Consider the following 12,926-nt stretch of genomic DNA (forward strand, 5'->3'; position numbering starts at 1 on the left):
ATTTTACTTCCATTTGTTTTATTCCTTAGTTGGACAATATATTTATAACATGCCATCCTTCAACACAGGGAAATGTGGACACTGCTGTATGAGTCCTGGTTGCATCAGTCACTTTTCTTCTGAAAGGTTAACATGCTCCATGGCTAAACTGCTCTCCAACATTAAGCATGGCTTTGCATAATAAACTGGATAGTAAATATTTCCCAGAAAGATGCTGGAGATGCTTTTAAAATATATATATAATGTTTTCAGGCTGTGAAATGAGAAATGCTATAAAATGTCTGGATTCTGTTTTTTATATACATTAAGTCTCTTACTCTTGGCACACTGTGGGTCTGAGCACATTCATCTCCATGTAGGAAATAATTTCCTTGCAAACTGGATCATGTCTGAGTAACTGATCCCCACGTGTAGGCCTTGTGGCATGTTTGAAATATAAACCAATATGTGGACTTAAACCTGGAGTGATGCCTGCCTCAGTCAAGTTCCTAAGGCCACAGTCTTGCTGACTTGAGGACAACAGGAGAAATTATACATTTTTGTACTTAATTTTATCCTTACTCCACTGGTGACAGTGATGGGGTCCTTCAGTTTTGAAACAGCAAACTATCATGTCTGAATTCTCATATAAAGAATTGAGAAAAATTCTTTGTCTTGTGCATACATGTTCCTAGACTGAGTGAAGTGAAGATTTCTACTGCTTCTACTGCTTCTCCAAGTCATCAGACAAAGAAAGAAAAAGAAACCTTTTTAAGTGCTGGCCTTGTTTCCTATTGATCCTTAGCCTAAGAAAAAGCAATCAATTTAGGAAGCTAAAGAACAATAAATGGCATATTTTTTCTTCCTTCTCTCTCGCCTCCTTTTCTGCTTCCCTTTATAATAAATAAATAAATAAATAAACAAACAAACACACAAATAAATAAATAAATAAGGACTTGATTAGAAGTATTGCAAGCAGACTTCCCAGTCTCTGCTTCAGTAAATGAACAAGGGAAGCCTGCAGTTGCTCTGAAAGCAGCACTGGCTGCAACAACTAGCATACCTTTTTTTCTGATTTTTCTCTTTTCTCAAACAGTTTTGTGAGAGAATGAGACAACTTTATTATAGCCTAATATTCTGAGGCAGTGAGTGGTCTAGGGTTACGACACTTCAGAGATGCTGACTTGGATACACAATAGAAATCTGTGAAACATGGATATAATAAGATTTTGGAAGGATTTTTTTGTAGAGGGTGGGTTTTTCTATTTATGAAAGAATGCATCCATTCTCATCTCAGGGAGCCATCAGAAAACTATTAACACTCTCTGTGCTACTTGTTGAATAGGCTGTTGCAGATATTTGACTATTATAGAAAGATCCTCTCCACTTTTCTGGGCTGATTCAGCACATTGCAGATATTAATAACACAAGCTAAGTGCAAAGTTCTACACAGATGTTTAAATTCAGACATAAATTACTCTATCCTGTCTAGTACTACTCAACACAGGAGTATATTGGCTCCAGTGAAACTACACTGGATTATCCGAGCTAACAATGGATTTGGCCAACAATGGTTAACAGAGAACAAACCACTTCAACAGATACTTCCTAATGGTAGGTTTCCCTGTAAGCTATGTAGGTAATTAATTCAAAGATTTAGGAAAGAAAACATCAGAAATATCTGTAGGTTTCAGGATGGATTCTCCTTTAATGATTATATAACTTTAGTGTGAAACTATGACAGTGCCTCCTATCCTGGTATAAATGAAATGAAAAAAAAGGCTTGTGGTTTTTTTTTTTTTTTTTTTTTTTTTTTTTTTTTTTTTTTTAAATCTGGGGCATGACTGTGTGTGTATAAAAAAATCTTAAAAACCGAATCATTTTCTGGAACAATCTAGAAAAACTTCCAGCAATGTGCTTTTGCTGATGTATTGCACAGTGGCATAGCATGGCACTCTAATTACAGCACTCATGTCACACTACTTGACTGACTTTCAATTGCCTTGCCTGACCTGGTCTATATGAAATTGAAGGCTGTAATGTACATAAAAGTACTCAGTGTTGCTTATCTCAACTTTATTGAGATCCTGAAGACATGACAAATTTTACTTTGTGATATTATTGATCGCTGCTGCCCCTTTTACCTCCTGAAATGTTTTTCTCAGATGATGCTACCTGCCATCACCTAACCCAGCTTTTAGCTGGCCAGCACTGTCAGCAGTTCTAGCAAATACTAATGGGATTAAAAACAGCAGCTCAGAGAGGAGCCGGAGCAATACAGGTCTGTGCATGGCTGTGCTGTGTTTTGTTCTTTTGAGTGCTCTGACAGCTCCTGCAGTACATGACACACAGAGGGAGAAAAATACTGTACCTTTTGGGAAGCAGTGGAAGCCAACCTTTACTGAAGCTTTTTCTGTTGGAGTACAGTCTTTCTTACATTTCAGCACTGGGTCAACAGAGTAGCACGTAGATTCCTCACCATCAATAGTAGGATTTCGATTCAGCTTCACATAACTGCGCTGCAGCTTGCACCCTAGGAGGAAAAGGAAAGGTAGTTAAAATTGTAGAAATAAATCCCAATCGATCCTTGCAATAATAAAGGTCCATATTTTCTCTCCTGCTTTTATTAAAACACAGGTATCTGACAAACCATTTTTACAGTAGCGAGGTTATCAAGATAGGACAATAATAAGTTGAGGAAAGAGTCTGAAAGGGGAACTATTTTTAAAATCTCATTGCACAATATAACCCAAATGGAATCATGTATACTCAGTTTTTTAGAACTACCTAATACACAGGAAATAACCTCTCATGTCTGAAAGCTATTAAAAATAGATACTGCAAGCACAATGGCTACTTCATTGCATTAGGAAAAAAGTCAACTATAGTGAATGGATGAAAAAAAAAGGCAACATTTATATAATAACAACAAGGATAATTTTTGTACTGGATGATTTTTATAATGCTGCAATTATCTCACTAGAAAGGTATAATGTAACTTAACAGGATCCCAGCTATGACTCTGTTTCCTGACACACAGATAAGTACAATTCTGCTGCCACTGAAGTCAGGGAGAAAGCAACCATTAACTTCAATAAAATTGTTTCAGGTCCAAGGTAAATGGAGACCTACCAAACAAACTGTATTGATGTTATGGGAGTCTAACATTGTTTTTCCAGCTACATGTGAGATGAAGCTCTTTACTGTAGGAATAGTTCTAAATATTGTGCTCAGATTGCACCCTCACATGGTGCAGAACAAAAATGAAATTTTTTGTGCTTTGGAAATTTACATCAGTGTAGGATCTGACACTGCATTTATAGTCTGCAACTTGTGTGGTAAAATTAAATTTGCAGACAACAGCGGAAACTGTTTTGATACAATGGTGAAAATCACACTTTTTTTTCAGTGGGAGCAAGATTAGGGCTGATTTGGCCTCTCAAGAAAAAAATCTACTCAGCGTAAGAAATAAAAATGCATTATTTAACATTGAATTGCACACAAGACTTTTGCTAGAGTATATATTATCTATATTCACAAGCAGTGTTTTAAACAGTCAGTGGTTAATAAAGTTAAAATGAATACATATTGATATTGAAATTTCTAAGTAAAAGATGTCTGCTGCTTTAAAAAAATATATTTTCTAGCTGTTGGCAGAGGAAAAGTGAAATCATAATCCATCCAAGCATAAAGTTTTTCCAGATCCACTCACCACCAGAGCAGGTTTCTTCTAGCAATAGCCATGAATGAACAAAGGCAGAACAGCTGTGTGCCAGCCTATGGTTTGGCATGAGGAGTTCATTTTCCTTTTCTCTGTCATTATTACCACAAACTCCACAGGTCTTTCCTCTCAACCATGAAGCAACTGTAACCTGCAAAACAGCACATCTTTGTAGGGAATGCTGAAGTGTTTGTCTGTCACACTGGCAAGGTACTAGGCAGAAAGAAAGCAGTAACCTTGAAAGTAAGTGCAGTACCTTAAGATTTACACCATCAAAAGTCACCTCCTTCAGTCCGAGTTCTGGAACTTCCACAGTAACAGTTTTTCCATTTTTATAGATTTTAACATTGTCTGTAAAAAGAAGGTGAATCATACAGTGATCATCTTAAATTAATGGAGAAACTGTGTGATACAAAATCCACCACAATACCTTTTCCTTCACAATGATAATTTTGCTGCTACAGTTAAATATATATATTTAAGTGGAGAGGAAAAACAAAAATAGAAGAAATAATATATTTTCAAAAATATTCTACTGCTGTTGCCTATAGTTGGAATTAACTTCTGTATCCAGTGTGCTAAATTTTGAAATGATGACAGTGGTGGTGCTCCAGCTAAATGTCTGAAAAAAAGCATCTCTCTGTGACTATAACATGAACGTTTTTCTGAACAATCACCAACCTGGGCATATGATAAGAAAGGGCTTTTTTCACCTGTCAGTTGTGCTAGAGGATAGCAAGAGTATATGATAGGAAACATGAACAAAAGTCAATACAATTCTTAAGAAAATTGTCTTTAGTTTTCTCTTTGAATTAAATCCAATTGTGTTTTCTTTACACTGAGATTTTTCTGTGAAATTTGTAAAATCTTGATATTTAGTTCCCAGGTCTGTCCTGGAAAACTGGGTATCAGCTTACCTTTTTCATACTCAGAACCTCCACTGTGTGATAGAACTTGTTTTTCATTGCATGCCACAAGGAGAGACGAATTTGAGGCAGGACAGATTGTGATGTTCCTTCAGAAAAAGCAAAAATAAAAGAGAAAAAATTAACAATTAATTTGAAATGTGAAAAGTATAGATATTTGTGACTATCTAAATTTGAATGAATGAACAAGCAGTTTTCTTTCCAAAGTGCAAAATTCATTGGGACTGTGGGCTTTAATATCCAACGTTTAAAGAAAATACAGCATGGGGACTTAGTAAGCAAGTTATCAGATATTGGTGGCTGAGGAATTAAAGACAAGAGCAACTACACCATAGAGTCTCAGATGAGGATCCCTTCTGGAAATGCTGTCTTTCCCCATATGTCTCATTTAAAACCAGTTTCAGCTAGAAACTAGATACTCTCCACTCCCAGACTAACTCCCTGAGAAACCTTATACCTAGTTTCTAAGCCTCAATACAAACCACACTTACGCTGATGTTGTATTTATGTGAACCTCTCTTGAGAAAGACTGAGGCTCAACCTTTCTTGTAGTAATGATGAATTTTGGGTGTTCAGTACAGTCTTGAACCACTATCAAGTTGCAGCTTTGATTGAAAGAGTATGACTGGCTCACACGATCAAATGTTTTGAAATCTCTCTCCCTGACTTCACACGTGGCTGCAAAACAAAACCATAAAAGAAATGGCAGATATCACCACTGTATGTGTTGCTGTGAAGCACTGAAAGACCTTTATGAGATTGAACCACCCAGCAAACGGGAAGAAAACTTCACCTCCCTGGCAGAAGCTGGAGTCTGTAAGGACTACAAAATAACTACCTGCTGTAGACTACACTAGTATTGATTTTGATTATGTGCCAAGCACAAAACTCAAGCTAACAGGGTCTAAAATGTACAAAATTCTTGAGAAACTGGATGCCATAACAAACTGTGATAGAAACTCCCCATTTCCCACAGGAGCGCTAGGCACCAACCAGGTAGAGAGTCATGTGGCTCCTTTTTGAATAAAATAAACTGGACAGAAAATACATGCACTCTCTTGTGCCCATCACCTGATGCCTCTCAATGTGGATTTGGCACCTTCTCAGGAGGGGCAAAAGACAATCTCTAGTCCTTGAAGACAGGAGTGATTCCAAAACACTGAATGTTTACAGCAGTTTGAAGCCTCTTCATTCACCTGCCAAAACCCCTGCTTCTCTGTGAGGGAGTGAACTGCTGGAAGCAGGGCTCCAGAGGTTATGCTTCCCTATAAGACTATTAGAAGGAAAGGCAAGGCCCAGCCATGGCAGAGGATGGATCTACACAATTTGCTTATTCATGAGACAAACATATAAGTAACATTTACATTGATCTTCTTGTGCTATTTGTGAAGCTATTTTAGGAAATAAATTCCAGGCAGTGATATCTCGAGTCTCATAATCTGGAGATGGGCCTAAGGGCAGAGTGAATGGCAATCGGAATCCCTGACAATAAAGTGTTACCTGAAAAAGCAGAAATGAAAACACATTAAGATAAATTGAACCATATGACTGTAAAAAAACCCCCCCTCTTATCTTGGAAAAAAAACCCCTTGAAGATGTATTTCTACAATTGCAGTTGTGCTAGTCTCTGCAGAATGCACCTTAACTTTCAGCTTTTGTGAGGAATCATTATTATCTATTCTAGTCAAACTTGACTTTTTGAGAAATTGTTAAGAACACTGAAAAGTAACTGATAGAGATGAGTTTAAGTGATAATTGAATGATTTCTTAAAAAATAAGGTTACAATTTGAGTAAATGAGATGATGGATGTGTTTGGAAAAATGAATACCATTCATTAAGGGCTGAGAACTGGCATGTTGTACATTGGGGTAAGATCTATAACTGTAGCAACAAATTATATTTGCCAAGAGAATCAAATGAATGCCTAATGCGCCAACTTCTTCATTACCACATACTAAAGATCCTGCAGTACTGAAGCACTGTGGAGGGTTAAAGGCAAAAAAGTTTCTGTGTATGAATAGCTAGCTGTTATTAATTTGCCAGAGATCCATAGGGGAAATTTTTAAAGACATGCATAGGGATTTGGTGGACAAGGACCAATTAATTAGTGGGACTCTGCAGACCCTACAGGCTGCTTTGAGAGAGTGACAAACTGCTCCAGTTTGGTTAGAGCAGAGTTGTATTTGTGGCTTGCTCAGACCAGTCACACCAAGCATGGTTACTGCAGAGATGGGACTGGAGTGCCAACACACAGAGATGCTGTTTGTGGCTGCAGCAGAGTGCAAAGGGTTCTCAAGGCCCTCTCTACCTGCTCTGAGACCCACATTCAAGAACTAGTCACACTGGATAAAAATGCATAAAGGTGTGAGTACAGAGCAGTCATCCTTGACACAATTTGGCCTCGCCGCTGTTCTCAAAATGCAAATAGAGTATTTGGCTACAGAGTCTGATTTTCAACCAGGCCAAAGCAGCACAAAATCAAGAGAACTGTTGTAAGTATTTCAACACCCACCTAATATAGTCAGGTATATAGCAGCTTCTCTAAAAGAGAATGTTTTGCTTTTTGTTTCTTTACATTAAGTGTCAAAACATTCTAAGTTGAAAATCATTCCAGGTAAGGAAAAGGAAGATAAAAATTTAACGTACCTCAGGAGCTTTAATTACCGTATCAATTGTTCGTGGAGTTGTTGCAGCTGCTCTTACTATAAATTCATGAGATGGATTTCTCTGATGTACTTCTGAGAACCCCAACACGAGTGCTGCACCAGGAACGTATTGCATGAATCTAGAGGTAAACAAGATGCGACAAATTCAGGTGCATGAACAAAAGCACACATGGGACAGTGGGGACTATGGGTAGACCCAAAAAATCAGGAAAAAATAGAAAAACTGAAAAGTCAAGGAAATAATACTTTGGGTCCAACTGAATGGTTGATTTTATCCAGAAGAAACACACTGGTTTTATTTTGCCTATTTAAAATGGTTTTTTTCTGAGACTGAATAGAAGGAACAAAATTTTAAAACAAAAAGGTATTTTGAACTGAAATAGCAAATAATTTAATAATGAAAATGAAATCAAGCATACTTTTTAAATATTTGGAGGCAATCATTTAATATGAAACATGTAGAAAAAGTAGAACACATTCATAAAACACTTGTGTGCCACTGAACTTGTGGGTTCCATCCAAACACTGCCTGGACAAGTACGTAAGGGTTGAAAAATTTCATCCAATCCTTTCAGTGTTTTTCAAAAGCCAGGTAGGGTAAAAGTGTCAAATAAAAACTTAGGAAATAATGAATTACATACGCTGTGCTTGTCTTTTTTATCCAGGTTGGAAGCTTTCCCCATTGCACCTTCAGCTGTGCAGCTGGCTTCCTGGCCAGTTGTCCTGTGGTAGCCACTGCTGCTATCCTGTAATCGCGGCACTCCTTGCCCCATCTCAGTCTGGCCTTTGTAAACAGGGAAACAGTCACCCAAGGCTCAGAAAAGAATCCCAGAATGAACCTTGACCAGTTCAAAATGCAAAAAATTTTTTCACCAGTTTGTGCATTGATCCTTCGTATTTCCAATCTTTAATCAGGCTCACAGAGAAATTTTAACTTCTTCATGCAAAATCTGAGGCATAGAAGGAAAAAAGTTTTCTGGTCTGGGCAGAACTACATATACATGTTCTTGTCTCAAAGCAGCCACTGAAACATGTTGAGATTTCCTTAGAAGGGGTAACTTAATCAATATGGTTTTTTTTCCTAGAAGAGGACTGCACTCTTTGCCTTCCCCAACACCTCCTGATTTGAACCCACCCCACTTTCTTTTATACTGAATATTATGCTGAATTTGTTAATTGCAGCTGCAAAAAGCAGAGGTTTATAAATTGTTGCACAAACATGTCTTGCTCTAAAAACCTCATGGGAAGCACAGCACAGGGATATGCAAAAAAAAAAGGACCTGTTCCTTGATTTATGATGCTCTCTTTGGCATCAACCTGTTACCCAACTTTGCTTTTTCCATCTTTTCATATAAATCCTAAGAAATATAACATTGTAAATATATTTGAGTTATGAGACTTTTGAAATTACAGAACAGTCTGACTTGGAACGGACTGAGAAGGATCATCCAACTCCATCCAGGAAGAGTTCCACTCCTAAGTGAATGGCCCATACTGGGACCAAATCCCATGCCCTTAGTGTTATCAACACTATCTCTAACCTTGTGGTCAGTAAATTATATACAGAAAAACAGGCAGATCCTGAAAACACATAGTAGAACAAGTAGTGATGAAGAAGTCAGTTCTTCAAATTTTTTTTACGCTTCTACTGGTTATATTTTGATTTATCTTGAAAATCAATAATTTTTGCCAGAGTTTGAAGAGTGTATTTTTTTTACTATTATCTATTTTTAATTCAAAAGAAAGGTGAAATATTTTCTGAAACTTCACCAACTTTATGAAACATTTCAAAATCAGTATGCCTTTCCTGTTTAACACTCCTAATCAGCAGATTCTCTGTGCCTGCTCTGGGCTTTGTCGATGTCTCTCTGTGCGAAGCCGCCTGTGCACTTACCTGTGCTTTCAGAGGCAGTATCACAGCATCAGCACACGCTTTCCAATTGGTTTCAGCCAGCTGAACCACAACTAGTTGCACATCAACTTTGGCAGCATCAGAACGAACATATGCTGTAGCTTGATAACCTTGATTTCTGTTGTCACTCCTTACTGCCTGTGCCACAATCGTAATGCCAGGTGGAATTACATCTCCCAGGAAGTTGCGCTGAAAAAGAGCCCCCAACCATCTGTGCTTAAGTATTTCTGTGTATTCACCAAAGAGCCTACAGGCCAGTTAATGTGGGCTGATAGCAGGCAGCAGCCCTTGTCCTTCATCAGTTTCATTTGCAGTACATATATCTATACCCACAATAATTAAGAATGAATTTGGTTGGAAACATAATTATTCAAAGACATGATTATTTTGACGAGAGATTCAAGATGCTTCCAAGCTATCTTAATGCATATAGCAAGAGTTTGTTCATTATTTTAATGTTTCAAATAGATGCCTACAATGTGTACTAAAGACATTCAGAGTAGTATTCACATTCACAACTTATTTTACTGTACTACAGTTTCCTCAAGTCAATCAAGTATTTTAAAATCCTACTTAGTAGCAGAATTCCCCATGACATTGCCTGCATTTGCAGAGCTATTTGTTCTATTATTATGTAGATACCTTTATGCAGTACAATTATAGAATACTAAGTGCATAATAAAGGTAAAGACGATCTGTGCTTAATGGGCCTTCACATTTACCAATCAGTAATGTCCATGGAAAGTCTGATTTTAGTTGTACTCTGTCTGCACTCATGACCTCCAGTCTACATTTAAAAATAATTAGGCAGACTTATTTATTTCTTCCTCATTTTTACCTAAAGCAACTGATTTTGTATTCTGGGCTTTCACGGGAAAAAGAAAATTCTTTCCTCTTTAACTCACAGCTACATTCCCTTCAATGGGTATAATTTCCAAATCTAGGCTTTCACATACTGCAAATACCTTCAGAAATGAAAGAGAGGAAACAGGCAAACAAAAACCTGAATACAAGGGGGTTTGAAAAAAAAAAGTTGGTTTTTTTTTGCAGGGGGAAACATCTCAATGAGCTCTGACTTTCTGACTTTCAATTTACAGACTTGATTTTTAGTGTCCCTCCTGAGCCTAACCCCCTCAGCTGGTTAGTGCCTCCACATCTACAGCTCCAGCTCAGCAGCCAGATAAGCCTGGCTGCTCTGGGTACCACACACAGCGTTGTACCTCACGTGTCAGGCTGGAGCCATGGCTGTGGTGGTGGCTGCCGACTCTTTTGCTCCTCTTTGAGTTGTGGGCAGAATTTTCTCCATGGTGGTGGTGGTGGTGGCTGCTGCTGCTGCTACTGCTGCTGTCACTGCTACTGCTGCTGTCACTGTTACTGCTGCTGTTTCTGTGGCTGCTTCCCAGCTCAGAGGAAGATGATGATGAGCTGCTTGATCCTTTATGATCTGGATGCTATGAAATAAAAATACGTTAAAATCGATGTGATAGCCCCTAGTTTTACAGCATAAATATAAAAATCAGAGCTATCAGCTTCCTATTATAGGTAACAGACTTGGACATATCTAGAGTGCTATTTTTATTTCCGTATATAGACATGAATTATGTTGGGTTGGAACATGCCTTGGATCCACCTCGACATCTCTGCTGAAAGAAAGACTGCATAGACACTGATTGCATATGGCAACATCACACTGTTCAGATCTAATGCTGGGCAAAATGAAAAGTGGCACTTCATAAGTGGTCAAATACATCTATATGCAGAAAAAAAAGATAATACAATTTTATGCATAACACTATAAATCATCTTCTTTCACATGCAGGATATATAATAGCTGTACAGGTAACACCTACAAAAGCCACTCCAGTATCACCCTTCCAATATATGTTAAAAATACCTTTGTGCCATAATGTGCACTGAACCTGGTTTCTGAAAAAATCTGTGTAATGATTTTGCTATGGTTGCCTAAGAACTGTGGACATAAATATTCCCAGTGGAAGGTTCCACTGTTCAATCATTCCCCCATGGTCTTTGTTAACCTAGCTTTGTCTGCATTTGTGTGTCCTGACCCAAATCTGAGAATTGTAAGTGCTGCAACAGTAAAAGGATATAGTGTAATAGCATATTAATAATAAATCTGCTTTTTTTGTTCATCATCAATATTGCTATTAGACATTATGGACTGGTCAAGGGAAATGGCCCAAACAAAACCCCCCAGTAACAGGCTTGATTACATTAGCTGCAGCTACCATGGCAATGTGCACTTGGATTGGGCACCTACCCAATGGATGTGAGCAGACTTGAAGTGAAGACTGTATACTTTTGGAAGGTGAGATTCCTGCAAAATTGCAAAAGAAGTTATTACCTACAACTCAGTCAAGATCACCTCCTAGCAGGTCAAAGTATTAGATATTTTACCCATTCTGTGGAAATGTGGTGACTACTGCCACTCTTCTCTTGGGACTTGTCATGGTTGGTCTCAGCTCGTTTGTCAGCTCTGCTGTGCCAATGGGAAGCACCAGAGCTTTCACTGCTGCTGCTGCTGCTACTCTGTGTTTTAGGCTTCTGCTCACGGACACTCCTCTCCCCTTCAGCAGCACTGCCAAGTGGAAATGATGTGCTCTTGGATTGCTTCTTAGCCTTATGCTTTATACCAGATGCTTTGCTACTGCTACTATTGCTGCTACTGCTCCTGCTTCTGTCCTTGCTGGTGCTACTCTGACTACTACTGCTTTTGCTGCTGCTACTATTGCTCTTGCTGCTGCTACTGCTGCTACTACTGCTGCTCTTACTGCTACTACTGCTGCTTTTGCTGCTGCTACTGCTGCTCTTGCTGCTGCTACTGCTGCTCTTGCTACTACTACTGCTGCTGCTCTTGCTATTACTACCGCTGCTGCTCTTGCTATTACTACCGCTGCTGCTCTTGCTATTACTACCGCTGCTCTTGCTGCTACTACTGCTGCTTTTGCTGCTACTGCTGCTGCTTTTGCTGCTACTGCTGCTTCTTTTGCTGCTACTGCTGCTCTTACTACTACTACTGCTGCTCTTGCTACTACTACTGCTGCTTTTGCTACTACTACTGCTGCTCTTACTGCTACTACTACCACCACTGCTACTGCTATCACTACTACTGTCACTGCTGCTACTACTACTGCTTTTGCTGCTGCTACCACTACTGCTGCTACTGCCACTGTCCCCAAAGGGGTAGAACTTCTTTCCTTTAGCCTTGGACTTCCCTGTTTTCAGGTTCATCTGGGTGCCTCCCTGTGAGGCTCTGTCATCAGAGTCGCTGCTGGAGGGGCTGCTCGTCGTACTCTCGGCACTTCCACTGGAGCTGCTGGCACTGGATGATGAGCTCCTGTATTTTCTTGTCCCCTAGTCAAAGGTAGCATTGAAAAAAAATAAAGTCTGTATTCCTGCAGAACGGCAGAAGTAAAATCAGATGCAGACACCTCTGAGTCTGTGTTGCCTTGGAAGACAAGGTGCACTCTTGATACCGTTCTCACAACACATCACAATAATTCAAAGGCAATTTCATAATAATGTGTTAAACCCACACACAAGCAGAACAATACCCCAAACACTTTTGTGATAAGGAGCATGTGCAGCAGTTGTTGACCACACAATAACACATAACTGGTGTCAGTAATGACAATGCTGTAGCTGTCACTGTCTCAGGGCAGGTTGTGTGGTTGGTGTCAGAGCATTTTGCTGCAATTGCAGT

The 12,926-nt window shown here is 38.9% G+C and overlaps 1 protein-coding gene across 1 annotated transcript in view; it reads right to left on the reverse strand.

The window, feature by feature from the left end:
* Window positions 1–12,926, reverse strand: part of LOC134555608 (vitellogenin-1-like) — a 41,991-nt gene that overhangs the window by 942 nt on the left and 28,123 nt on the right. Inside the window, exons 23-35 of the mRNA XM_063407354.1 lie at window positions 12,115–12,577; window positions 11,621–11,862; window positions 11,484–11,540; window positions 10,426–10,656; window positions 9,188–9,394; window positions 7,935–8,077; window positions 7,274–7,412; window positions 5,991–6,126; window positions 5,118–5,304; window positions 4,618–4,715; window positions 3,957–4,051; window positions 3,692–3,851; window positions 2,351–2,512 (exon numbers count right to left, since the gene is read on the reverse strand). Of these exons, the coding sequence (XP_063263424.1) occupies window positions 2,351–2,512; window positions 3,692–3,851; window positions 3,957–4,051; window positions 4,618–4,715; window positions 5,118–5,304; window positions 5,991–6,126; window positions 7,274–7,412; window positions 7,935–8,077; window positions 9,188–9,394; window positions 10,426–10,656; window positions 11,484–11,540; window positions 11,621–11,862; window positions 12,115–12,577 (2,320 nt within the window). The remainder of the gene's footprint in view (window positions 1–2,350; window positions 2,513–3,691; window positions 3,852–3,956; window positions 4,052–4,617; window positions 4,716–5,117; window positions 5,305–5,990; window positions 6,127–7,273; window positions 7,413–7,934; window positions 8,078–9,187; window positions 9,395–10,425; window positions 10,657–11,483; window positions 11,541–11,620; window positions 11,863–12,114; window positions 12,578–12,926) is intronic.

This window comes from Prinia subflava, chromosome 10, assembly GCF_021018805.1.
Source record: "Prinia subflava isolate CZ2003 ecotype Zambia chromosome 10, Cam_Psub_1.2, whole genome shotgun sequence".
Lineage (NCBI taxonomy): Eukaryota > Metazoa > Chordata > Aves > Passeriformes > Cisticolidae > Prinia > Prinia subflava.